This window comes from Nerophis ophidion, linkage group LG03 (assembly GCF_033978795.1).
Source record: "Nerophis ophidion isolate RoL-2023_Sa linkage group LG03, RoL_Noph_v1.0, whole genome shotgun sequence".
Taxonomy (NCBI): Eukaryota; Metazoa; Chordata; class Actinopteri; order Syngnathiformes; family Syngnathidae; genus Nerophis; species Nerophis ophidion.
Window position 1 is genome coordinate 21,386,417 of NC_084613.1, and position 27,285 is coordinate 21,413,701.

Below are 27,285 nucleotides of genomic sequence, written 5' to 3' on the forward strand. Positions count from 1 at the left end.
TCGTCTGAAGCGAGAAAACGTTCGCCTTTATCCTGCGGGGTATGCAGCAGAAGAAACAGACGCTAACGGGGAATCCTGCAGCAGTTTGGACGGTCTTCACCCTAAACAGGTGTGTCCTCATCTTCACCCAAGCCGTACAATGTAAAAACTTGTTCCAATCGGACACCCTGTGTGGAAGAAAACACAAACATTATTGACCTTTTGCGTGTAACGAAACGTCAGCGAGATCAGTTATTATTCAGCGCCTGCTTGCCTTCATTAACAGCCGTACAATTCACAACAAGCATGTAATTGTGCTGCCTCATCAACTTCTCAGCCATCACTGGTCTCATTTGGTGGTGTTCTTCTCACTTCTGTGCTGATTGTGTGTGTGTGTGTTACTGGCTGACCTTTTGACCTCAAATCCTCAAGGTCTTCCTCCCCATGATGGTTCCTCATCAGGTGACACCGCTCCTGTCCTCAAGTCAGCTGCAGGCTCTTCTCCTCCAGCAGGTATCGGCTTTTTACCTGATAAAAGTGTTTATTTTGGTATCAAATGAATGCAAGCATAATGAAGTGATACAGTCAAAGGACCTATTATCTACTATTTTGCAACCATTTCAAAATAAGTCATCAATATGTAGCCTTGTTTGTTTAATTCATATCCATTTTTGTTTACATGAACTTTGTAAATCAGTTAGGATAATAACTGATTTTACTATTTATGAGAGAATGCATCGCATAAATTATGTACGAATTGAGAACAGGAAGTGAACAAATAGTAATTGCTATGAAGTGGAAAAGGGGTAGGATAAAATAAGCCTTGCTTTTTCCTACTATAGAAGAGGGAAACTATGTAAAATATGTGATGTATCACTTTGATACTGTGTATACATGTTTGAAATATACTTCAACAAACCATTTTAGCGAGCTCTGCTGGGAACATACTGGTGTGTGCGTCTGTAGCTTTAAGGCTAATGAGTTGTGTAACAACAAAACATTAACTCCTGACGGTTTTAAATTAAAATGATGTAAAAAACCTGATGGATGACTGCGCTTTGATAAACTCGCTGACTGACTGGCATCAGCTTGCTAGCTTAAGTGCTAACATAAAAACAAAACAAGATAGATTGGTGTCTCTTCCCCATTAAGTAACAGCATAGCCCAATCTAAACTAATTTAAACACACTACTGTCCGATAAGGATGCAGAAAAAAAAAAAAGAGTCACATCCAAATCATAATTCTTATTCCTCTAGATAATAAATACAATTTTGAAACATCGATTTAAAAAAAAAAAAAAAAAAAAAAATATATATATATATATATATATATATTTTTTTTTTTTTTAATTATTTTTTTTTTTAAATATCTATATATTTTAGGCCATCTCAATGCAACCAGAAGTAGCTTTTGTAATCTGTAACTTATTTTTAAAAAGTTTTATCACAATTACTATACCAAATAATACAACGCAATGATCGGTTTGAATCAGGAATCGTTTCTAAATCCAATCGTCACCTTAGGAATTGGAATCGGATGGAATTGTTAGGTGCCCAAAGATTTACATACACCCTTACTGTTTAAGCAACTAAAATATTTAATTGGGCACATTGAACCTAGAACAGGGTGATCATTCTATACTCGAGAAGAAGACAAGACTGAGGTGTTTCTATGGCGTGTTCAAGGACCGCTGAACAGAGTAGTACGCCACAACGACTGCTAGAAATAATAAATATTACTACATTTCATTTGTCACGCACTTTTCATTCAAATAAATCCTCACTTGCTACAGTACACACCAACATTTAAAACAATAAAAGCTCAGTCATTAAAACAGATTAAATACTAAGACTAAAACATTATTAGTGAAGCATCAGAAACACAAGACATGCAAAATAGTGGCTTGTCTAACAATGTGTCAGTTTATTTTAAACAAAAAAAATTGAGGGACAAGAGGTAGAAAATGGATCGATGGTTAAAATATTAAAATATATCCCTAGGTGAGGGACCAGACAAAGAGCAGCTCGAAAACCTCTATGAAAAGTAAAAACAAAGGACCCAGATTTCCCTCGCCCGGACGCGGGTCACCGGGGTCCCCCTCTGGAGCCAGGCCCGGAGGTGGGGCACGATGGCGAGCGCCTGGTGGCCGGGCCTGTACCCATGGGGCCCGGCCGGGCACAGCCCGAAGAGGCAACGTGGGTCCCCCCTCCAATGAGCTCACCACCCATAGCAGGGGCCATAGAGGTCGGGTGCAATGTGAGCTGGGCGGCAGCCGAAGGCAGGGCACTTGGCGGTCCGATCCTCGGCTACATAAGCTCGCTCTTGGGACGTGGAACGTCACCTCACTGGGGGGAAAGGAGCCTGAGCTAGTGCGCGAAGTAGAGAAATTCCGGCTGGATGTAGTCGGACTCACTTCGACGCACAGCAAGGGCTCTGGAACCACTTCTCTTGAGAGGGGCTGGACTCTCTTTCACTCTGGCGTGGCCGGCAGTGAGAGGCGACGGGCTGGGGTGGCAATTCTGGTTTCCCCCCGGCTTAAAGCCTGCACGTTGGAGTTCAACCCAGTGGACGAAAGGGTAGCCTCCCTCCGCTTTCGGGTGGGGGGAAGGGTTCTGACTGTTGTTTGCGCTTACGCACCAAACAACAGTTCAGAGTACCCACCCTTTTTGGGTACACTCGAGGGAGTACTGGAGAGTGCTCCCCCGGGTGATTCCCTTGTTCTGCTGGGGGACTTCAGCGCTCATGTTGGTAACGACAGTGAAACCTGGAGAGGCGTGATTGGGAAGAATGGTCGCCCGGATCTGAACCCGAGTGGTGTTTTGTTATTGGACTTCTGTGCTCGTCACAGTTTGTCCATAACAAACACCATGTTCAAACATAAGGGTGTCCATATGTGCACTTGGCACCAGGACACCCTAGGCCGCAGTTCCATGATCGACTTTGTAGTTGTGTCATCGGATTTGCGGCCTCATGTTTTGGACACTCGGGTAAAGAGAGGGGCGGAGCTTTCTACCGATCACCACCTGGTGGTGAGTTGGCTGCGATGGTGGGGGAGGATGCCGGACAGACCTGGCAGGCCCAAACGCATTGTGAGGGTTTGCTGGGAACGTCTGGCAGAGTCTCCTGTCAGAGAAAGTTTCAATTCCCACCTCCGGAGGAACTTTGAATATGTCACGAGGGAGGTGCTGGACATTGAGTCCGAGTGGACCATGTTCCGCACCTCTATTGTCGAGGCGGCTGATCGGAGCTGTGGCCGCAAGGTAGTTGGTGCTTGTCGTGGCGGTAATCCTAGAACCCGCTGGTGGACACCAGTGGTGAGGGATGCCGTCAAGCTGAAGAAGGAGTCCTACCGGGTTCTTTTGGCTCATAGGACTCCAGAGTCAGTGGACAGGTACCGACAGGCCAAGCGGTGTGCAGCTTCGGCGGTCACAGAGGCAAAAACTCGGACATGGGAAGAGTTTGGGGAAGCCATGGAAAATGACTTCCGGATGGCTTCGAAGCGATTCTGGACCACCATCCGCCGCCTCAGGAAGGGGAAGCAGTGCACTGTCAACACCGTGTATGGTGCGGATGGTGTTCTGCTGACCTCAACTGCGGATGTTGTGGATAGGTGGAGGGAATACTTCGAAGACCTCCTCAATCCCACCAACACGTCTTCCTATGAGGAAGCAGTGCCCGGGGAATCTGTGGTGGACTCACCTATTTCTGGGGCTGAGGTTGTTGAGGTAGTTAAAAAGCTCCTCGGTGGCAAGGCCCCAGGGGTGGATGAGACCCGCCCGGAGTTCCTTAAGGCTCTGGATGCTGTGGGGCTGTCTTGGTTGGCAAGACTCTGCAGCATCGCGTGGACACCGGGGGCGGTACCCCTGGATTGGCAGACCGGGGTGGTGGTCCCTCTCTTTAAGAAGGGGGACCGGAGGGTGTGTTCCAACTATCGTGGGATCACACTCCTCAGCCTTCCCGGTAAGGTTTATTCAGGTGTACTGGAGAGGAGACTACGCCGGATAGTCGAACCTCGGATTCAGGAGGAACAGTGTGGTTTTCGTCCTGGTCGTGGAACTGTGGACCAGCTCTATACTCTCGGCAGGGTTCTTGAGGGTGCATGGGAGTTTGCCCAACCAGTCTACATGTGCTTTGTGGACTTGGAGAAGGCATTCGACTGTGTCCCTCGGGAAGTCCTGTGGGGAGTGCTCAGACAGTATGGGGTATCGGACTGTCTTATTATGGCAGTCCGATCCCTGTACGATCAGTGTCAGAGCTTGGTCCGCATTGCTGGCAGTAAGTCGGACACGTTTCCAGTGAGGGTTGGACTCCGCCAAGGTTGCCCTTTGTCACCGATTCTGTTCATAACTTTCATGGACAGAATTTCTAGGCGCAGTCAAGGCATTGAGGGGTTCCGGTTTGGTGGCCGCGGGATTAGGTCTCTGCTTTTTGCAGACGATGTGGTCCTGTTGGCTTCATCTGGCCGGGATCTTCAGCTCTCACTGGATCGGTTCGCAGCCGAGTGTGAAGCGGCCGGAATGAGAATCAGCACCTCCAAATCCGAGTCCATGGTTCTCTCCCGGAAAAGGGTGGAGTGCCATCTCCGGGTTGGGGAGGAGACCCTGCCCCAAGTGGAGGAGTTCAAGTACCTAGGAGTCTTGTTCACGAGTGGGGGAAGAGTGGATCGTGAGATCGACAGGCGGATCGGTGCGGCGTCTTCAGTAATGCGGACGTTGTACCGATCCGTTGTGGTGAAGAAGGAGCTGAGCCGGAAGGCAAAGCTCTCAATTTACCGGTCGATCTACTTTCCCATCCTCACCTATGGTCATGAGCTTTGGGTCATAACCGAAAGGATAAGATCACGGGTACAAGCGGCCGAAATGAGTTTCCTCCGCCGTGTGGCGGGGCTCTCCCTTAGAGATAGGGTGAGAAGCTCTGTCATCCGGGAGGAACTCAAAGTAAATCCGCTGCTCCTCCACATCGAGAGGAGCCAGATGAGGTGGTTCGGGCATCTGGTCAGGATGCCACCCGAACGCCTCCCGAGGGAGGTGGTTAGGGCACGTCCAACCGGTAGGAGGCCACGGGGAAGACCCAGGACACGTTGGGAAGACTATGTCTGCCGGCTGGCCTGGGAACGCCTCGGGATCCCCCGGGAAGAGCTAGACGAAGTGGCTGGGGAGAGGGAAGTCTGGGCTTCCCTGCTTAGGCTGCTGCCCCCACGACCCGACCTCGGATAAGCGGAAGAAGATGGATGGATGGATGGATGGGTTAAAATATTTCAGTGTGTGTACAAATACTGTTTGAGCACAGTAAAAGATACCACAATAATACTGATAAACACAATCATTTTGGTCACGATAACTGTGATGAAAAAAATGAATGTCGTTACATCCCGAGTTATTGTGTACTTTTTACATATACTGTACGCTGAAACTCTGCACTTAACCAACATGTTTACGCTTACCACCAAGGAGTGGGACAGGAGGACACAAACGTTAGTGGCGCTAGCATAGCCATGTGAGCTACGATGCTGACATTAGGCAAACATTTTGACAAAAAAAGTTATGCTGAGTTAGCCTATTTACTAAAGAAAAGCAACATGATCAAACTTACAGCTCCCGTTTTTGATACTGACTTGATAGTTGGCAGTTTTGTTTTAAGATGTGTAGCGAAGCCTGCTTCTCTCAGAAGCGCAGCCAACAAGTAAAGGGGATTATACATTTTTGGCCAGTGTTGCTCAAGGGACACAAGTTACTGTTAGGACTGTAATGTCCAGATCCGGTATTGACAGAGCCGGTATTGATACCGGTCTGATATCAGTAAAAATGCAAGTATCTGTTTATATCGGCTTGCATCTACAATGTTCGAAATAATCTCCCTTACAAGTAGTCATTCAACATGTAAAGGTGAACATGGCAGGCTAAAGGTTACCAGGAGCTAGCAGCTACACAACAGCTAATCACACAATAGCACACAAGCTGGACACCATATTTGTAGCTGTAAACATGCATCACATAATTATAGTTGCATATTACATACAAAGTCCCCAACGCAGTAACGTATTAGAAAGTGTTCAGTAACAAACGTGTCCGCATTATTTAATAATCAAGGAAGTGTTTTTCAGGTGGTTATCGTGTCTGGCCTGAAATCAGTAGGTTGTAAGTTCAAACCCCGGCCGAGTCATACCAAAGACTATAAAAATAGGACCCGTTACCTCCCTGATTGGCACTCAGAATCAAGAGTTGTAATTGAGGGTTAAAGGCCTACTGAAACCCACTACTACCGACCAGGCAGTCTGATAGTTTATATATCAATGATGAAATCTCAACATTGCAACACATGCCAATACGGCCAGTTTGGTTTACTAAATTACAATTTTAAATTCCCCCCAGAGTTTCTTGTTGAAAACGTCGCGGAATGATGACGTGTGTTTGTGACGTTTCGAGTTGGAGGGGACATACTAGCTCAGCACCACTTACGGCTAAAAGTCGTCTCTTTTCCTCGCTAAATTACACAGTAATTTGGACATCTGTGTTGCTGAATCTTTTGCAATTCGTTCAATTAATAATGGAGACTATAAAGAACAATGCTGTTGGTGGAAAGCAGTGTATTGCAGCTGTCTTTAGCACCGAGACACAGCCGGTGTTTCTTTGTTTGTTGTGAAGCTTTAACATAGAGTGGTCAAGCGAACATGTTTCTCTACATCAAGCAGCATGTTTTTGGATGGGAAATTTGTGATATTTATCTTACCGGAGACATCAGTGGATTATTCGTCCTCCTGCAGTAGCTGTCAAAAAAGGCAGAAGTGAGCTTGGCTCCTCGGCTTCTCTCTGAGACACTGCGTGTTCACCCAGCCATCCAACCTCGAGGTATGTGTTTATAATCTCACTAAAACACTATTAAAACAATAAGCAGATTTGGGATCTTCCAGAATTATCCTAGTAAATGTGTTTAATTACATCTGAAACGCTTACACTGCCGCCGCCCGGAGCCGTCGCTTTTTATTTTATTTATTTATTTATTTTTTTTCTAGTCCTTTACTATCAATATCCTCATTCACAAATCTTTCATCCTCGCTCAAATTAATGGGGAAATTGTCGCTTTCTCGGTCCGAGTTACTCTTACTGCTGGTGGCTCCCATTATAAACAATGTCAGGATGCGAGGAGCCCTCACACCGGTGACATCATCGTCTGCTACTTCCGGTAAAGGCTGGGCATGTTGCGATCTGTTGCTCAGATCTTCACGTTTGTTTTTTCATTCTCAGTCTGACCCGTTTATTTCCTGTTTTTTGTCCATCACTATGGTTACACATCAGTCCACCTGTTAGTCTCGCCCCGCACACCTGCTACTAATTTTCACCCTCCTATTTAAGCTCACCTTTTCTGTTTACTCATTCTCGGATCCTAATTTGCCCACGCGCAACAGTGACGACTCTCATCATTCTATGTATGTATTTTCTCGCTAGCTCTCACGCTAAGCCACTTTATTTTCCAGCTTTCATGCTGAATGTTTTTGTTAACTCTTTTGTGTCCTCGTACCAAGTTTTAGTTTTCCTTGTGTTTTATCCTAGCTTTCACGCTAGCGTCCTTTGTTTACATTTTCTCTTTACACCAGTGTTTTTGTTCATAGCCTTTTATTATTAAATAAATACCCTTTAACTTACCTTGTTGTGTTCATCGCTTCGACGCATCCTTGGGAAAACAACGCCGGCATTACCATGCCGAAGAAGAGTCATCACAGGGCTTTTTTATTAGCGCCCAAAAGTTGCGAACTTTATCGTCGATGTTCTCTACTAAATCCTTTCAGCAAAAATATGGCAATATCGGGAAATGATCAAGTATGACACATAGAATGGACCTGCTATCCCGGTTTAAATAAGAACATCTCATTTCAATAGGCCTTTAAATCATTAAAAAAGATTCCCCGGCGCAGCCACCGCTGCTGTTCACTGCTCCCCTCACCTCTCAAGGGGTGAATTAGGGGATGGGTCAAATGCAGAGGACACATTTCACCACACCAAGTGTGTGTCTGACAACCATTGGTACTTTAATTTTAACTTAACTATAACCTTTTAAGTTTAACTTAACTTAAAAAGAGCTGGACTGTATCCTTGAGACACGGAACAGACCAAGGTTTCTCATAGTCAGCATTGTCACTGGCGTCCCACTGAATGTGAATTCTCCCTGCCCACTGGGTGTGAGTTTTCCTTGCCCTTTTGTGGGTTCTTCCGAGGATGTTGTAGTCGTAATGATTTGTGCAGTCCTTTGAGACATTTGTGATTTGGGGCTATATAAATAAACATTGATTGATTGATTGAAAGCAGTAAACAGAAGCAATACAACATAAATCCCATGAGGACTGCTACTTTTTAATTTTCCTGAAGGAACTCTCCTGAAGGAATCAATAAAGTACTATCTATCTATTTATCTACTATGACCAGACAAGAGATTACTAGAATGTACATTTTTCCCCAGCAATCGGGACACCCCTAGTTGGGACATCATTAATAAGTCATTTTTGCATAACAGCACAACGTTTGTTTTTTTGTCCTTAGCATCGTCTGAAAGAGTTGTACAAGAAACAGGAGCAGATCCACGTGCAGTTGCTCCAGCATCAGACGGGCAAGAGAAGCAAAGAGGTATTTGGATTGCAGCATAAACTGTTGCATTGGTTTTAACAAGTTTGCGTTTCCTGTCCGTCAGCTCCTCGCACATCATTTAGCCTTGGAGCAGCTACTCCACGTCCAGGCGCAGCAACAGGCACTTTGCAGCCCTGCAGGTATCAAACCTTATTGAAGTGCTTTCTAATATCACAATGATCATCTCAAGTTATCTGATAGCGTCAAGCTACATGCCATTGCTGCTCATGCTAACTCAGTGGTTCTTAACCTTGTTGGAGGTACCGAACCCCACCAATTTCATATGCGCATTCACCGAACCCTTCTTTTCAAATTCAAGACAAAGTTATACATTTTTGGTAACACTTTAGTATGGGGAACATATATTAACTAACAAAGACTTATTTTAGAGTTATTTGGACACTAGGGGAACATATGCTAAGTAATAAAGACTTAACTTAGAGTTGTTTGGTTAGGGTTAGGGTCAGGGTTAGAGATATAAGGCCATGCCGAATAAGGCATCAAAAAGTACTTAATAATGGCTACTTAAGAGCCAATATGTTACTAATTTGCATGTTAATAGGCAACTAATTAATGGTGACTATGCTCCCCATACTAAAGTGTTACCATGTTTTTTTCACATGGTGTACAAAACAAACGGTGTATGAACATCACCTTGTTCAAAGAACAAAACCAACACAGTGCATAAACTCACAACAAATTACGCACCTGCAAATCATTCAGCTATTGCCGCATCCGTAATATGCCGAAAGGGAGAAGTTTGTATTTACACGATGAGTCGGGTGTGTTTTGACCTCGCCGAACCCCTAAGGCCGACTCACCGAACCCCTAGGGTTCGATCGAACCCAGGTTAAGAACCACTGCGCTAACTGAAGTTAAAGTGTCTTTGTCAGCTGGTTTCAGCTCCGTGCACTGCAAGCATGCTTGGAAGGAGATGGACAGCGGAGGGGCAGAGGACGAAGACGGAGATGGGAAGACCGAGACGGTCTGCCAGGGAGAGAAAAGTGACGTCACGTCGTCCCACCCTTGCAGGTGTTTTAACTTTTGTGCAAATGTAAAGACAACAAAGCCAATTGAGTTTGCACTGGTTTGCCTCCTCTTCTTCAACCAGCACTCCAACTGACTTAACCGCCACAGGCGTCCTCTACGGTCACGGCGTGTGCAACTGGCCGGGATGCGAGTCCGTCTGCCATAACCACCGACAGTTTGTAAAGTAGGTGCATGATGCTGCCTTCATGACCCATACCTAGCCGGATAAGTCCATTGTTTTTTGTTTTTTTCAAAGAAGAAAAAAAAATTAGTCTTCGCTACACTTCTTAAAATAAATCCTGACTCACTGCCAATTACCCATTGGTTGGCTAACAGACGATGTGCGCGTGACGTCACGGGTTGTAGAGCTCCTCACATTGTTTACAATCATGGCCACCAGCAGCGAGAGCGATTCGGACCGAGAAAGCAACGATTTCCCCATTAATTTGAGCGAGGATGAAAGATTCGTGGAGGAGGAAAGTGACAGTGAAGGACTAGAAAAAAAAAAGAAAAGAAAAAAGACGAGGGCAGTGGGAGCGATTCAGATGTTATTAGACACATTTACTAGGATAATTCTGGAAAATACCTTATCTGCTTATTGTGTTACTAGTGTTTTAGTGAGATTATATAGTCGTACCTGAAAGTCGGAGGGGTGTGGCCACGGGTGTTGTGACCGCTAGTGTCTCCGAGGGAAGCCACGTTTCTCGACGAGGCAAGGCAGCCGGGCTGAGATTATTTTTTTTCCTCCCCTCCACGGAGTAAGCATCCGACGGTCGGTGGGAGGAGCCAAAAGAGTCCACAGCTGTGGGAGGAACGATGCAAACTCTCCGCTCATGTCTACGGTAAGAGCTGAATGTAAACAAGGAAACACCGGCTGTGTTTTTGTTGCTAAAGGCGGCCCCAATTCACCGCTTCCCACCTACATCTTTCTTCTTTGACGTCTCCATTATTAATTGAACAAATTGCAAAAGATTCAGCAACACAGATGTCCAGAATACTGTGTAATTATGCGATTAAAGCAGACCACTTATAGCTGTGATCGGTGCTGGATCAAAATGTCCGCTACAATCCGTGACGACACGCGTCATCATACTGCGACGTTTTCAACAGGATTCTTTGCGCGAAATTTAAATTGCGATTTAGTAAACGAACCCGGCTTTATTGGCATGTGTTGCAATGTTAATATTTCATCATTGATATATAAACTATCAGACTGCGTGGTCGGTAGTAGTGGGTTTCAGTAGGCCTTTAAAGCTGTTCATGTATTTTACGGAGGAATGCAGTTTATCATAGAACTGGCACCCAATGTTATTAAAAAAAAGTATTGATTTTTAAATCGAGAACCGTTTTGAATCGAGAACGATTCTAAATAGAATCGTTACCCCAAGAATCGAATCGAATCGTGTGGTGCCCAAAGATTTACAGCCCTACTAAATACGAATAATAGTCTCCAGCCCTGACAAACGTACCTATTTTAACAAAGGCTTGTACACTTCGAACGACAAGCTGTGCTGTATGACAACACACAGAAGTCCCTTTGGTGCACTCACATACGATCAGAAATCACAAAAATCTTTCACGTTAACGACCATATTGCTACAATAACAAACATTTTAAAAAGTAAAATCCACTTAGAGGAGAGAAAGGAGCAGAGAGAGAGGGAGAATGGAGGACGAATGAATGAAGTTTTCGTATACAAAGGCTGTTTTGGTGCGTTCAAAAAGTTTGTAAACGTAAAAGTTTGCAAATAAAGGTGTTTGTAAATCAAAGTTCCACTGATAAAGTCGTGTATATGTCAAATAAAAGTACATAATGGTGCTTCTAAGAGACATAGGCGTAGACTAACAGCTCATTAGCATTAAAGCCACAGGCACGGACACAAAACAGCATATTCCCAGTAAGCACTTTCCACATTTCCAGCATTATACCATAAAGCGGTGGTTCTCAAATGGGGGTACGCGTACCCCTGGGTGTACTTGAAGGTATGCCAAGGGGTACGTGAGAGTTTTAAAAAATATTCTAAAAATAGCAACAATTCTAAAATCCTTTATAAATATATTTTTTGAATATTACTTCCACAAAATATGAATGTAAATTCATAAACTGTGAAAAAAAAACGCAACAATGCAATATTCAGTGTTGACAGCTAGATTTTTTGTGGACATGTTCCATAAATATTGATGTTAAAGATTTATTTTATTGTGAAGACATGTTTAGAATTAAGTTCATGAATCCAGATGGATCTCTATTACAATCCCCAAAGAGGGCACTTTAAGTTGATGATTACTTTTATGTGTAGAAATCTTTATTTATAATTAAATCACTTGTTTATTTTTCAACAAGTTTTTAGTTATTTTTATATCTTTTTTTTAGTTCAAGAAAGACCACAAATGAGCAATATTTTGTTATACAATTTTATAAATCAGAAACTGATGACATAGTGCTGTATTTTATTTCTCTATCTCTTTTTTTCAACCAAAAATTCTTTGCTCTGATTAGGGGGTACTTGAATTAAAAAAATATTCACAGGGGGTACATCACTGAAAAAAGGTTGAGAACCACTGCCATAAAGAACAGTTGCAGAGTGGCCCCTTTGAGACAGGCCTTGTGTTTCCTTAACGTGCACGTTTGCAGGCACATGCGCTGCGAGCACACACTAGACGACAGAAGCACGGCTCAGTGCAGAGTCCAGATGCAAGTGGTTCATCAGCTGGAGATTCAGGTGGGCGTGGCCACCTTGCAACCGCTTCATTAGGCACACCTGCCTTACCTGTCCTCCTGTTCCTTCAGCTTCGCAAAGAACGAGAGCGCCTGCAGGCGATGACGGCTCACCTGCTACTTCCTGCTGCGGATCCCCACTCGGCTCCGGCAGGACCGCCTCCGACACCATGTGATCCGTCAGCTGACCCGCTCTGTAGTCAGGTACGCGTGCCTGCGTGTAAAACAACACATGCTTTCATTCGGTGCTTCAGTATAGTTGACACAAAAATACTGCAATAGCTTAGCTATGGCTCCTGTAGTTCCATTCATTAGGCCCAATTTGCAACCACTTCTCAGAATTTTAGAGACCTAAAAGCAAAAAATGCAAATTGATGGAAATTTGTTACGATATTTAGTTTTTTTTGTAACTTTTTTTTTTTTCTGGGAGGGTTTTTTTTTACATCTGTTCTTGGATTATTGCAAAAAGTTAGATGGTACATTTGCATAATTTGACTGGAGGAGGCGCAGTTTATTCATTCTCAAACTGTGGCACAGGGACCACTGGTGGCACGCGGGCTCATTATAGTAATTAAAAAATATATTATAACTCAAATGACCTAAGATATACAATAAGTATGTCAGGGGTGACTTGGGGGACACATTGGGTGCTGACTGCATGTAAAGTAACTATAAACTATACGTATATATACATGTATACAGTATGTGTATACATACACTTATATATATATATATATATATATATATATATATATATATATATATATATATATATATATATATATATATATATATATATAGCTGAGATAGGCGCCAGCGCCCCCCGCGACCCCGAAAGGGAATAAGCGGTAGAAAATGGATGGATGGATGGATGGATATATATACATACACATACATATACATATATATATATATATATATATATTATATATATATATATATATATAGTGTGTGTGTGTACATATATTAATATATTGGATATATAATAATAATGAATATATTTGGATAGTAAAAGTTTGTGAAAGTGTGACGACCTCCTGAAAGTGTTGAAATCAATAAGAAATATCAAAAGCAGCTAAAGTGCGTAAAACATGGATAATTGTGGAGAGAATGTTTTGCATTTTTCCCATCATGCTTTGTAATGCATTTAAATGGGTGTAATATTGAATTTTCTATGGTGCAAAAACGTTTTTTATAATGTCCAGAAAGTTCAGAGAGCAGGTTGAGTCTAAGTTTTTTTGCACCATGACTAGGAAAGGTTGTTCGCATTGGGTCATATTAGTAAACATTTCTATTCGTTGCTTCATTGAAGGTCAAAGACCCAATACAAATGTTGTCCACTAGATGGCAACACAATAGGAGCATCAAAATAGTCCGACTATTGAAATTAATGCAATTTCCCTGTGGGTGAGTTCTTATACCTGTATCATGTTAGTGTTTACCAATATCAAAGGCAAAACGTGTGCTGTTTGTAGTGTAGAATGATGTCAATGTAGTCATGTTAGCGTTTACCATAGCTAGTGTTTAGTGCACTAGCTGCTTTTCAAGGAAATGCACAGTATCACCGTGAGTCTGAGTGAAGGTTTTACAATAATTCGAATTTGAAACGGTAATACTTACCGTCAGAAGTTTACTATCATAACGGTAATGGTTGCATCCCTGTGCTATATGTCGCCATATCTACATGCCGCTCCTAGCATGTGTTGCTTTTTCAAAAAAGCAACACATTGTAAGTCGCTTTTGGGTCTTATAGGCAAACCGCACGGCTGCCACAAATCCATTGCAGTCCTTTTGAAACACTGAACTGACATATTGATTTTAAGGGCTTTTGGGGCCCAACACGTGTTTTAGTTGTCCACATTTCCTACACGTTTTGTCGTTTGTTGATGGGTTTCGTCTCCTGTGTTGGGACCGTGAAACCTAGTCAGCTCTTCATCTTCACTCAGCAAACAATTTCACTGTTTAACTCAGACTGATTGGCGTTACAATCGCCTCCCTCCATGGCGAATCCAATCGCTTCGTCTCGCGTCCTCATACGTTCTTTTGTCCACATAGCCCTCACCGAGTCCGTCACATGACACCCGTGTGTCCCCCCTGCCTCTTGCCAACATCAACTCCCCGTCGCAGAAGGACTCCTGCCCCATTTCGCGTGTTGAGGCCGTGAGACGCCGTCATCACCCGTCCTTCTACTCTGCAGGTCTACACATAGCTAAAACAAAAAAAAAAACAATTTCATCAAAAAGCGGCCAATTCCACCTTTTTCTTTCCCGCTCTCGTTTCAGAAAATGAACAGGCGCTCAACAAGGACGCTGATATCAGACCACCTTATACGTACGCAATCATGATAAGACAGGTAGGCGCAAGCCCGTCTTTTTTTGTTTGCAGGCTTTTATGAGCGATCAGACCATTCCCTGCATAACCTTTCTTTCTTCCAGGCCATCATGGCGTCACCAGACAAGCAGCTCACACTCAATGAAATCTACAACTGGTTCACTCGGACCTTTGCCTATTTCAGACGCAACGCCGCAACCTGGAAGGTGACCCCAGATGTTACTGCATGTTTGAAGACAGATGTATTGCACCTGATTCGTGCCATGAAAACGTGTTTCTCCTACTTTTATATCAAACTAAATATCAAAATTGGGACTCATCCTCCTGAGATCAAGTGTTTACTGCAGTGGACATCTTTGTATATATTTTTTTGCTTTAAATATCACTTTAGCATTACAAATTTTGGCCTGTTATAAAAAATGACTAATTTCCACTGCAGAGGCTTGAAATTCCAGTACAATTTGGAATATTTATTTTCCTAAGCGGAAAAAGTTTTTAAAAAAATAAAATTTTTCTGTCTTTGTCAGAACTCCCGATGAGGTTTTGGGACGTCTCCCACAACTGCAGGATTAGTATTGTGGCGTGTATGAAAAACAGTTTTTAAAATGTATTGGGTAGGGTCCTCCCTTATGACATTTTAGCGAAAAAAAGTTATGGAATATATGAACTTTCTGCCATTTTTGGGTTTTGTTGAGTCTCCAAGAGGTTTTGAGGCGTCTTATCACATCTACAGGACAAGTATTGTGCTGTGGAAGCAAGACATTTTTTTTTTTTGGGGGGGGGGATAAGGGTCCCCCCTTACGACAAAAACTTTTGAAAAAACATACATTTTCTGCCATTTTCGGGTTTTGTCGGGACTCCTGATGACGTTTTGAGATGTGTTCTACACTAAAATTACCACTATTGTGCTTTTTTAATTTTTAGGTAAGTAAAAATGTTCCGTCATTTTCGGGGGTTTTGTCGTGTATTGATTAGGTTTTGGGACGTCTCCCACAACTACAGGACAAGTATTGTTCCGTCTAAGAGAGTTTTTTTTTTATTTTTAGGGGTAAAGGTCCCCCCTTACGACAACTAAGCGGAAACAGGTTTTGCAAAAAATATACATTTTCTGCCATTTTTGGGTTTTTTTTGGGACTCCCGATGAGGTTTGTGGACGTATTCTACAACTACAGGACCAGTATTGTTCCGTTTATGAAAAATAGTTTCTACAATTTTTTGAGTAAGGGTCCTCCCGATATTTTAGCCCAAAAAAGTTTTGGAAATTTTTATTTATTTTTTTGCCATTTTTGGCTTTTGTCGGGACTCCTAAAGAGGTTTTGAGACATCAAACAACTACAGGACCAGTATTGTGCTGTTGAGGCAAGAACGTTTTTTAAAATTTTGGGTAAGGCCTTACGACATTTTAGCAAAAAATAGTTTGGAAAAAATATACATTTTCTGCCATTTTCAGGTTTTGTTAGGTCTCTCGATAAGATTTTGGGATGTGTCCCACAGCTACTGGATCAGTATTGTGCCGTTTAAGAGGGACAGTTTTGCGCGAACAAAAGTTTTGGAAAAATAGGCATTTTCTGGACTCCTGATGAGTCCCGAATTTGTGCTGTTGAAGCATTTTTGGGTAACTGTCACCCCTTACCACATTTTAGCAAAAAAAAGCTCCAATTCCCGGTACCCAACGGTACCAATTCCCAGTGCTTTTGTGTTAAATGTTAATTGTTCAATAATAGAATATAATTTAAAAATGTAACATTTATAAATGAGCTGATTATGATAACTGTGCTGTGTAGGACATTTGAGTCTCATTTGCAATGCAGTTGCACTTCCAAGACATTAGATGCTATCTATGTTATGTTGTCTAACTAGAAAGTAGCTTTTTCCAGGAAGCACAATGTGTTATGTTGCGCCCTATGTGTTTATACTGTAGGTATTGTGCTTATTGCACAATAGCTGTTTGATTGTAACATTCATTTCAGTTGTAGTTTTCATGACCAAATTTGGAGGTGTTGAAATCGCCATGTAAAATTGCTAATGCTATTACTAGCATGTCTATGGCAAATCCTACGTAAATTAGCATGAAGCTAGCGACTTTTGGAAGATTGGAGCTGTCACGCCAAATTTCTTCCCCCCTACATAAACCTTACCCCCGGAAGAAATTTGGCGTGACAGCCCCTCTAATGTCTGAAGGATCCCAATGAGGGCGTGACAATACCAAGTTATATGACGCTTAAGGGTTACAACTGAAAAATTAGCGAAACAAATATAGCTTGAAATGTTAGCATGCTGGAATGCTAATATTTTTTCCTCACCGTTATTTTTCACCAATGACAATCAGCCAATTATAATGCTTTTAAAACAGGCAGCTGTGTGGGCTGCTTTAAGGTCCTTCCACCCTCATTGGGGTCCTTCAAACATTAGAGGGGCTGTCACGCCAAATTTCTTGTGGGTGGAAGGTTTTTGTAGGAGGAAAGAAATATGGCGAGACAGAGCCTTACTTTATGTTTCAGCGTTTTTTGGTGTTGAAAACTGCCAAATTTAGAGGGGGTTTGGCTGAGTCCGCCGCGAGCGCTGATCGAGTGATTGTTTACGTGAACCAGTGTTAAGTCTTTCATAGGCGTGACATCACGTGCAACGAAGATATGGAAATATGGCACCGTTTTATTTTACGTGTACTGATGAAATCCGGTGGGGTGCCTATGAAAGTAGTAATTTCGTTATACCTCCCCAATTCTTTCAATGCATTATATTATCAACCTTTTTATATGTTTATTATCTTCTACACATTTGATAAAATTACATTTTTAATATTTTATAATACTCTATTGCATGTATTATCCTAAAAACATTTCTATTTAAATTTATTTATATTATTTTGTATAATTTTAGGTGTTTTTTACATTTATAATTGCTGAAACCTCCTGTGAAATGGTCTCACATGTATGTATAGCGCTACCTCTTTGTTTGGCATGCACTTTATTTGAATTATTATTTGGTTTTTCTCTGGTCACTGTGCTTCAGAACGCGGTGCGCCACAACTTGAGCTTGCACCGCTGCTTCGTGAGACTGGAGACCGCCAAGGGCGCAGTGTGGACGGTGGACGAGGTGGAGTACCAGCGCAGGAGGTCCCAGAAGATGACGGGGTCAGTAAGGAGGAAATGTGATATTTGGATGTATAGTTGTGTACGACAACAAATTGACTGAGGAAGCAGAGGAGAAAGGTGGTTATTATGTTAATTTGTTGTCATCCAGGAGTCCTCCTTTGATGAACAGCGGCCATTTTGGGTCAGTTTTTTTAAACACTAGTTGACAGGTGAGAGGAAAGATGACTGTGGAATGTTTCAAATTCGACCACTTTTGTGTCTTGCAGATGGCGTTTACTTACATGACATTGTCTAGATTCTGGAAACGACAAACGCACACGAGTTAAGCAGTGAGTATTTCAGCATCAGAATTTAAGACCTCTAATAAATAAATGAAATTACATTTGTCTGCACCGTCTGGCAGGTACGCTTCGGAAATGCGACCGAACAGTAAATAATGGCGGTCTACAGCTGAGCATGATCCAAAATGGCGACCAGAAGGACTAATTCAGACTCAAATAATGTCATTAAATATTCATATTGTGGCATAAAATATGATATAAGTAGAGATATTTGTTGAAAATGAAGAGTTGTAGTTGGCGTACAATTTTATTTACGTTTTAAAGAAAACTGGGCATTTTATAAACATATTTTTTTCACATTTGTCAATTTTCATCTCACTTTTTGGTGGTTTTAGGGACCTAACTAAATATATATAAAAAGAAAAAGGAATTCTGCATAACAAATACAATCAGGTGATGCTACTTATAAAAAAGTGTGTCCATAACTACTGTGCAATCTACTATGCTATCATGATTTGTTTTAAATCTATTTGAGTATTTGTGTATACTTTAATTGTAGTACAAACTGTGATGAACATTGAAATCTGATTACCAATTAAAAATCTCAGCTTTTTGAATGCGTGCCTCTAATAAACTGACTTCTTCCAGAAACTGTTGTAACTTTCTTCGTGTTGTTAAAAACGTCACTATTAAATCATAACATATACAGTATATAAATATACACATGTATACGTATATATATATACACACACACACACACACACACATATATATACACGTATACAAACACATATATGTATATATATATATACACACACACACACACACACACACATGTAAAAAAAAATTGATTCCTGACCGTAAGCGTAAACCGCAACGAATTTTTCGATTAAAAAAAATCTAAAACTAAATTATCCATCCATCCATCCATCCATTTTCTACCGCTTATTCCCTTTGGGTTTGCTGGTGCCTATCTCAGCTACAATAGGGCGGAAGGCGGTGTACACCCTGGACAAGTTGCGACCTCATCGCGCGGCCAACACAGATATGTGTGTATATATATATATATATATATATATATATATATATATATATATATATATATATATATATATATACATACACCATCCATCCATCCATCCATTTTCTACCGCTTATTCCCTTTGGGGTCGCGGGGGGCGCTGGTGACTATCTCAGCTACAATCGGGCGGAAGGCGGAGCACACCCTGGACAAGTCGCCAACTATTTGGCCACCTGCCCTGACTTACATCTGAACTTGAAGTAAATGGGTTGTACTTGTAAAGCGCTATTCCACCTTTTTAAGGAACTTAAAGCCCTTTGACACTATTTCCACATTCACCCATTCACACACACACATTCACACACTGATGGTGGGAGCTGCCATGCAAGGCGCTCACCAGGACTTACGTTTCAAGAGCAAGGGTGAAGTGTCTTGGTCAAGGACACAACGGACGTGTCTAGGATGGTAAAAGGTGGGGATTGAACCAGGAACCCTCAGGTTGCCGGCGCAGTCACTCTCCCAACTACGCCACGCCGTCCCCTTTTGCACTTCCCAATGAGAAGTGCAAAAGGGTCCCCCTTTTGGAGCTATTACAACTTCAACTCTTCTGTGAAGGCTGTCCACAAGGTTGCGGAGTGTGTTAATAAGAATTTTTGACCATTCTTCCAAAAGCGCATTGGTGAGGTCACACACTGATGTTGGTCAAGAAGTCCTGACTCTCAGTCTCCGTTCTAATTCATCCCAAAGGTGTTCTATTGGATTGAGGTCAGGACTCTGTGCAGGCCTGTCAAGTTAATCCACATCAGACTCTGTCATCCATGTCTTTATGGATCTTGCTTTGTGCACTGGTGCACATTGATGTTGGAAGAGGAAGGGGCCAAACTGTTCCCACACGGTTGGGAGCATGGAATTGTCCTAAATGTTTTGTTAATCTAGAGCATTCAACATTCCTTTCACTGGAACTAAGGGGCCAAACCCAACTCCTGAAAAACCAACCCCACACAATAATTCACCAACCACCAAAATTCATACTTGGCAAGATGCAGTCCGAAATGTATCGTTCTTCTGGCAACCTCCAAACCCAGACTCGTCCATCAGATTGCCAGATGGAAAAGAGTGATTCATCAGTCCAGAGAAGGCGTCTCTACTGCTCTAGAGTCTAGTGGCGACATGCTTTACACCACTGCATCAAAGGTTTTGCATTTGACTTGGTGATGTATGGCTTAGATTCAGTTGCTCGGCCATGGAAACCCATTCCAGGAAGCTCTCTGCGTACTGTATGTGGGCTAATTGGAAGGTCACATGAAGTTTGGAGCTCTGTAGCAACTGACCGTGCACAAAATCGGCGACCTCTTTGCACCATGGCCTTTAGCATCTGCTGACCCCTCTCTGTCAGTTTACATGGCCTACCACTTTGTGGCTGAGTTGCTGTTATATTTTATGACAAGTTTATGCCCCAAATAAATATTTTTATGGAATATGATGTCTATTGAAGCTTGATTCGCCACTCACTTCATCGTCATGCCAACAACGCTAAAGCAACATCAACGTCAGCGCGCCGCGGCCCCATCCTGCCATAACACGTTGAAATAAGGAAAAAACACCAAAGTTAACAATCAAATGGTAAAAAAAAAAGAAAGAATAAAAGCTTCAGTATTTAGACTAATGTCAGTAATTGACTGTTAGCTTTGGCGTCGGCCGCCTTTGATTGGCTGTCAGCACATTGTACCGTGACACCCTGCCGCCATTTGTGTGTTTACTGTACGAGACTGGGAAGACAACACTTTTGTCGTTTGTGTGTGTGTGGCACATCAAAGCTGCACACACGCACACACGCTCGCGACAGCCCTCGTCATCAGATGCAAAAGTTTCCTCTTCTCACAGATATGTACTAATAATGATGAAAATGTCACATGTGCGTCCAATCAAGTTATCACACCTTTAAAAAATGTACATTAACCACTTTTTATTGTTAAAAAGCTTCTGATTTCCTTAAAGCCACAGTTTACACATCTACCCTAAAGTGCACCAGAGAAGGGTGTCCAAAGTGGCCTGCAAAAATTGATCCAAGTACACCTCTGCATACAATTTTAAACTTGGTTTTATGAAAGAAAGTAACAAAACACAATTTAGTTCAACTTACAGCTAATTAGCTAAAAATAAAATGAACACTGTTTTTTAGTCTGTGTTAGAAAATATTTAAAGTGCATCAATCTGCCTGAAAAAAAAAAATCCTTAATTAAACTATAAACATTTTTTGACCGACTTGAACCATTTTATACTGAAAAAGGAAATGCATTCCATTAATATTTATACATTCAAATTGATCAGCCACTTTAACTCAGAAACACAATGTATAAAATACTTGAATCTACGAAACAAAAAATAACGCAACAATTTGTGCTGATTTAAAAAATAATAATCATCAAAATTACAATTCAATCAATTACTATAATGAAATTTGTATTGAAATGAAGGCAATACATGGAACAAAAACATTAAAGATAGTTTGAACTTTTTGTATATTTATATATATATATATATATTTGTATATATATATATATATATATATATATATATATATATATATATATGTATATATATATATATATTATATGTATATATATATATATATATATATATATATACATATACACATATATATGTATACATATATATATATATATATATATATATATACACACACATATATACATACACACATACATACATAAACATGTGTGTATATATTGTATTAATATAATCGCTACATAATTAATAATCAACATAATTAGATAGTAAGAGTATGTGAAAGTTGGACTCCTGTTTACTTCCATGACAACCTCCTTCAAGCTTGGTAATCATTCAGAAATATTAAACAACTAGCTAATCTTAAAAAAATGTTTTTTAAGTGCAATTAAAAATACAGCTGAACCACTTTAGTCATAATTTTTGCGCTTAAGAAAATTCTGCATGACTTTAGCTCCAGACTTCATAAACATGAATGTAAGCACAAAAGGTCAACCTATAAGAGCATATGACGTGCACAGGGAAACAGCTAGCACACATGTGGGGCATCTATCTCCATTGTGTGAAGTGACGGAAGGAAGGCCTACGCCCGCCGTCTTTGACACGCTTTGTTTGTGGGAAGGTGCTGATAGCTGGAAGTAGAAATTGGAACGGCAGCTCAAAACTTCTTCCTGAGTCTTCTGAGAGGTGACTCAGGTGCGACGCATGTTGCGTTAGGGTGGGTGTTTCTTTTTAATAAGGACGACGTGGAGGGACCAAACTCCACTTTTAGACCGCACGAAAGGAAGCCAACGATACTTTTGAAGGTAAGTGCTCATTTCTGTTTCTACCTAAACAAAGTAGGGATGGGCGATATAGCAGAAATATACTCAATTATATGTGTTTCATTTCGCCCTATATCGATAATAATTGATATTTCAATTAACCTAGCAAAAATACAAACCGGGAGAAAAACATATTAATTGTAAAAAATGTTATGTAAAATCAATCAATCAATCAATGTTAACTTATATAGCCCTAAATCACTAGTGTCTCAAAGGGCTGCACAAACCATAACACAAACCACTAAGACATCCTCGGTAGGCCCACATAAGGGCAAGGAAAACTCACACCCAGTGGGACGTCGGTGACAATAATGACTATGAAAACCTTGGAGAGGATGAAAGCACTGGATGTCGAGCGGGTCTAACATGGTACTGTGAAAGTTCAATCCATAATGGATCCAACACAGCCGCGAGAGTCTAGTCCAAAGCGGATCCAACACAGCAGCGACAGTCCCGTTCACAGCGGAGCCAGCAGGAAACCATCCCAAGCGCAGGCGGATCAGCAGCGCAGGGATGTCCCAAGCCGATACACAGGCAAGCGGTCCATCCTGGGTCCCTACTCTGGACAGCCAGTACGTCATCCATGGCCATCGGATCGGACCGGACCCCTCCACAAGGGAGAGTGGGACATAGGAGAAAAAGAAAAGAAACGGCAGATCAACTGGCCTAAAAAGGGAGTCTATTTAAAGGGTAGAGTATACAAATGAGTTTCAAGGTGAGACTTAAATGCTTCTACTGAGGTGGCATCTCGAACTGTTACCGGGAGGGCATTCCAGAGTACTGGAGCCCGAAATGAAAACGCTCTATAGCCCGCAGACTTTTTTTGGGCTTTGGGAATCACTAATAAGCCGGAGTCCTTTGAACGCAGATTTCTTGCCGGGACATATGGTACAATACAATCGGCAAGATAGGCTGGAGCTAGACCGTGTAGTATTTTAGACATAAGTAGTAAAACCTTAAAGTCACATCTTAAGTGCACAGGAAGCCAGTGCAGGTGAGCCAGTAGAGGCGTAATAGGATCAAACTTTCTTGTCCTTGTCAAAAGTCTAGCAGCCGCATTTTGTACCAACTGTAATCTTTTAATGCTAGACATGGGGAGACCCGAAAATAATACGTTACAGTAATCGAGGCGAGACGTAACAAACGCATGGATAATGATCTCAGCGTCTTTAGTGGATAGAATGGAGCGAATTTTAGCGATATTACGGAGATGAAAGAAGGCCGTTTTAGTAACGGTTTTAATGTGTGGCTCAAAGGAGAGAGTTGGGGTCGAAGATAATACCCAGATTCTTTACCGAGTCGCCTTGTTTAATTGTTTGGTTGTTAAATGTTTAAGTTGTATTATTAAATAGAGGTCGGTGTCTAGCAGGGCCGATAATCAGCATTTCCGTTTTTTTGGCATTGAGTTGCAAAAAGTTAGCGGACATCCATTGTTTAATTTCATTAAGACACGCCTCCAGCTGACTACAATCCGGTGTGTTGGTCAGCTTTAGGGGCATGTAGAGTTGGGTGTCATCAGCATAACAGTGAAAGCTAACACCGTATTTGCGTATGATGTCACCTAGCGGCAGCATGTATATGCTGAAGAGTGCAGGGCCAAGGACCGAACCCTGGGGAACTCCACACGTTACCTTAACGTAGTCCGAGGTCACATTGTTATGGGAGACACACTGCATCCTATCAGTAAGATAAGAGTTAAACCAAGACAGGGCTAAGTCTGACATACCAATTCGTGTATATTCGTGTAAAATGTAACCTTCCTCTGATTATTAAGGCAGACAGGAAAATAAATGTTTACACAAGCATGGAAAACACTTATACAATGTAAACAAAATTGTAAAATCACATTGAACACTGAAGAATAAGCTTTTAAGATGAAGGTGCAAAATTAAGGAATATGCAATAAATGATAGTAAAGTGTAACAAAATAGTGCAAAGTGTGAAAATATAAACATGGATAAACCTGAGAAGAACTAGGTTATGCAGGTTTAGTGCCAGGTCGTGGTCATTAACAGACCACATTGGTCTGACTACAGTCAGGTTGAAAAAATCCAAAAAGTGCCATACTGTCCATGTGACTTTTCCTCTTTTATCCACAATTTCTTCATTTGTACTTTCTCTTCTCACTCCATGCAAAGAATCAACCGCGAAACAACAAGATTGTGCAACAAAACGTGATAATTGATACTGTGACCTGAGTGGCTGTTTGCTTTACCTGGTTAACAGAGAGCGAATGCCTTTTTTCATTCAACCCCCCCTCAAAAAATTGAACGTTTTATTGAACACAATTGTTTTCACTAATATCAATTACGTGTCTATTGCGGTATATAATTATATCATTTAATTGCCCAGCCCTATTACAAACTTCCAGAAAACACTTTATGGACAAAAGTACGGGGTCACAAAACCATTAGAATATCAGCAGCATTCATACCAAGGGTGGTATCACCTTGATACTCGCATGATGATATTTTTCAGTCCTCTTTATGTTGTTTCTTTCCAGAAATATATGTTTGTTGTTCATATTATTAGATCACTGTTATATTGATTACAAAGGAACACCAAATATATTGTTATTGTTGTTATTATGGGTGAATTAAATGCATGTAGGCAGTGAATGTAACTTCATTTAATCTTTTTTAAAGGAAATACAGCATTCGAACCTACACAGGAACTCCTTCCAGTCACCATGCCAACAGCTGAACTTATCGTCAGTAAGTGCAAACTTTGTAGGTACTTTGTATCTCAGTAATGCTAAAACAATGCTATTCGGTAACAGTAGAAGAGGACGTCAGACACAAATACAAACAGACAAAGTATACATTGAAAGAGTAACAGAAATCAAATGTTTGGGTGAAATAATTGATGATAGAATTAACTAGAAATCTCATAAAAAATACTTCTATAATGAACAAAACAAAATTGTCACATTGCAAAACGCATTGTGATGCGTGTTGAGTCACCCCAAGATGTACGAGGACCAGGAGAAGCAGGGATTGCAGGTAGGAGCTTCGTTTAATACAACAAATAAAAGAACACTGGTGAAAAACGGGCAAAAGAAAAGGTGTGCCGACGCACGGGAAGCTAGCGCTAAACTTAGCATAGAGTCCAAAGAGTCCAAATAGACATGCCGAGCGCACGCGAAGCTAAGTCGAGACTTAGCAATAGTAAAGACATAAAATATACCAATGTGTATGTTGCGTAGAGCTAACAAAGGATCCAGACTGAACAAAGGGCGAAGGCAGGCATAAATACTAAAGCAAACAATTACCACAGGTGTGCGTCAAAAAGAATAGCAGGTGGAACAATTGCGAAACCATGGTAACAAGGTAAAACAAGAAGTGCAAAAACTAAGAACAGGAAGAGTCCAAGACGATCGACAAAACACAAAAGGACTCAAAAACCAAAACAATATATGATCCGGTCGTCTGATCATAACAAAAATATGTTCAATACCAAAAATCCCTTCATATTCTCTACTGCTCGCCAGTGTTACAATATCTGAGTTATTGTGCAGAAATATGAGGCAATAACTACAAAACTACACTTAATTTACTAACAATGTTACAAAAAGGTCAAATAGAATAATACATGATGTTGGATAAAGGCAACATACAAATCCTTTATATAATCAAAAATATTGAAATTCAACAATATAATGAGTTTGCAAACGGTTAAAATTATGTAAAAAGCAAACTATAATCTGCTTCGCAAAAATACACAACTATTTTTCTCAACAGAAGAGGAGAAATATAACCTCGGAGAAAAATGTAATTTAAAACATTGGTATGCACGTATTACACTTAAGAACTTTAGCAACTAAATTATAGAATGGATTAAACGCAGAAGTCTAACAATGTACCAACTTGACACAGTTTAAGAGGTTGTTCAAATACAAAGTGTTTACAATGTCTAAGGATTAACAACAATGATATTAATTGAAACTAAGATATGATTAATTTCTTTATGTGAATCGTAACTGACCTAACAATTTATGAAGAGAACTGTGCTATTTAGAACAAACTTTTTTATAACAGTGCTACAAAATGAAAACAGGAAGTGAACATATACGATACAGGCCAAGTTTGAACACACCTTCTCATTTGAAGCATTTTCTTTATTTTCATGACTATTTTACACGGTAGATTGTCTCTGAAGGCATCAAAACTATGAATGAACACATGTGGAGTAATGTAATTAACAAAAAGGTGAAATAACTGAAAACATGTTTTATATTGTAGTTTCTTCAAAATAGCCACCCTTTGTGGTGATTACTGCTTTGCCCACTCTTGGCATTCTCTCGATGAGCTTCAAGAGGTAGTCACCTAAAAGGGTTTTCACTTCACAAGTGTGCTTGAAGCTAATCGAGAGAATGCCAACAGTGTGCAAAGTAGTAATCAGAGCAAAGGTTAGCTATTTTGAAGAAACTAGAATATAACACGTTTTCAGTTATATCACCTTTTTTGTCAAGTACATAACTCCACATGTTCAATTATAGTTTTGATGCCTTCAGTAACAATCTACCATGTAAATAGTCATGAAAATAAAGAAAAAGCATTAAATTAGAAGGTGTCCAAACCTTTGACCTGTACTGTATGTGTAAAAAAACTGCAATGAAGTGGGAACGCTTTTCTTCTTTCTACTCCTTTTCTAGCATGTTGTAAAGAGAAATGGAAAATAAGTGATGTATCATGTTGAAACTGCATTCCTGTTCAACATAAACTTCAATATAATCAAATCAACGACACTCAAGACGATGCATTGAAAAGTTGCTACATTGCAAAAAGTGAGAATAAAGACGCTCACCGTGAGTGTGTCTTTGTTTTCAAGCCCAGCCTCAGTGTGGCACCGCTCTTTCT

General features: G+C 41.1%; 1 protein-coding gene across 1 annotated transcript; it reads left to right on the forward strand.

The window, feature by feature from the left end:
- Positions 1 to 5,620: 5,620 nt before the first annotated feature.
- LOC133548694 (forkhead box protein P2-like) lies at positions 5,621 to 18,703 on the forward strand. Its single transcript, XM_061893667.1, has 14 exons — positions 5,621 to 5,662; positions 8,515 to 8,598; positions 8,663 to 8,738; positions 9,492 to 9,630; positions 9,710 to 9,811; positions 12,262 to 12,349; positions 12,418 to 12,549; positions 14,401 to 14,542; positions 14,628 to 14,698; positions 14,781 to 14,882; positions 17,689 to 17,810; positions 17,920 to 17,952; positions 18,038 to 18,100; positions 18,175 to 18,703. The coding sequence occupies exons 1-13, from the start codon at positions 5,621 to 5,623 to the stop codon at positions 18,054 to 18,056; spliced, it is 1,152 nt and encodes a 383-aa protein (XP_061749651.1). The 3' UTR covers positions 18,057 to 18,100; positions 18,175 to 18,703.
- Positions 18,704 to 27,285: the final 8,582 nt, after the last annotated feature.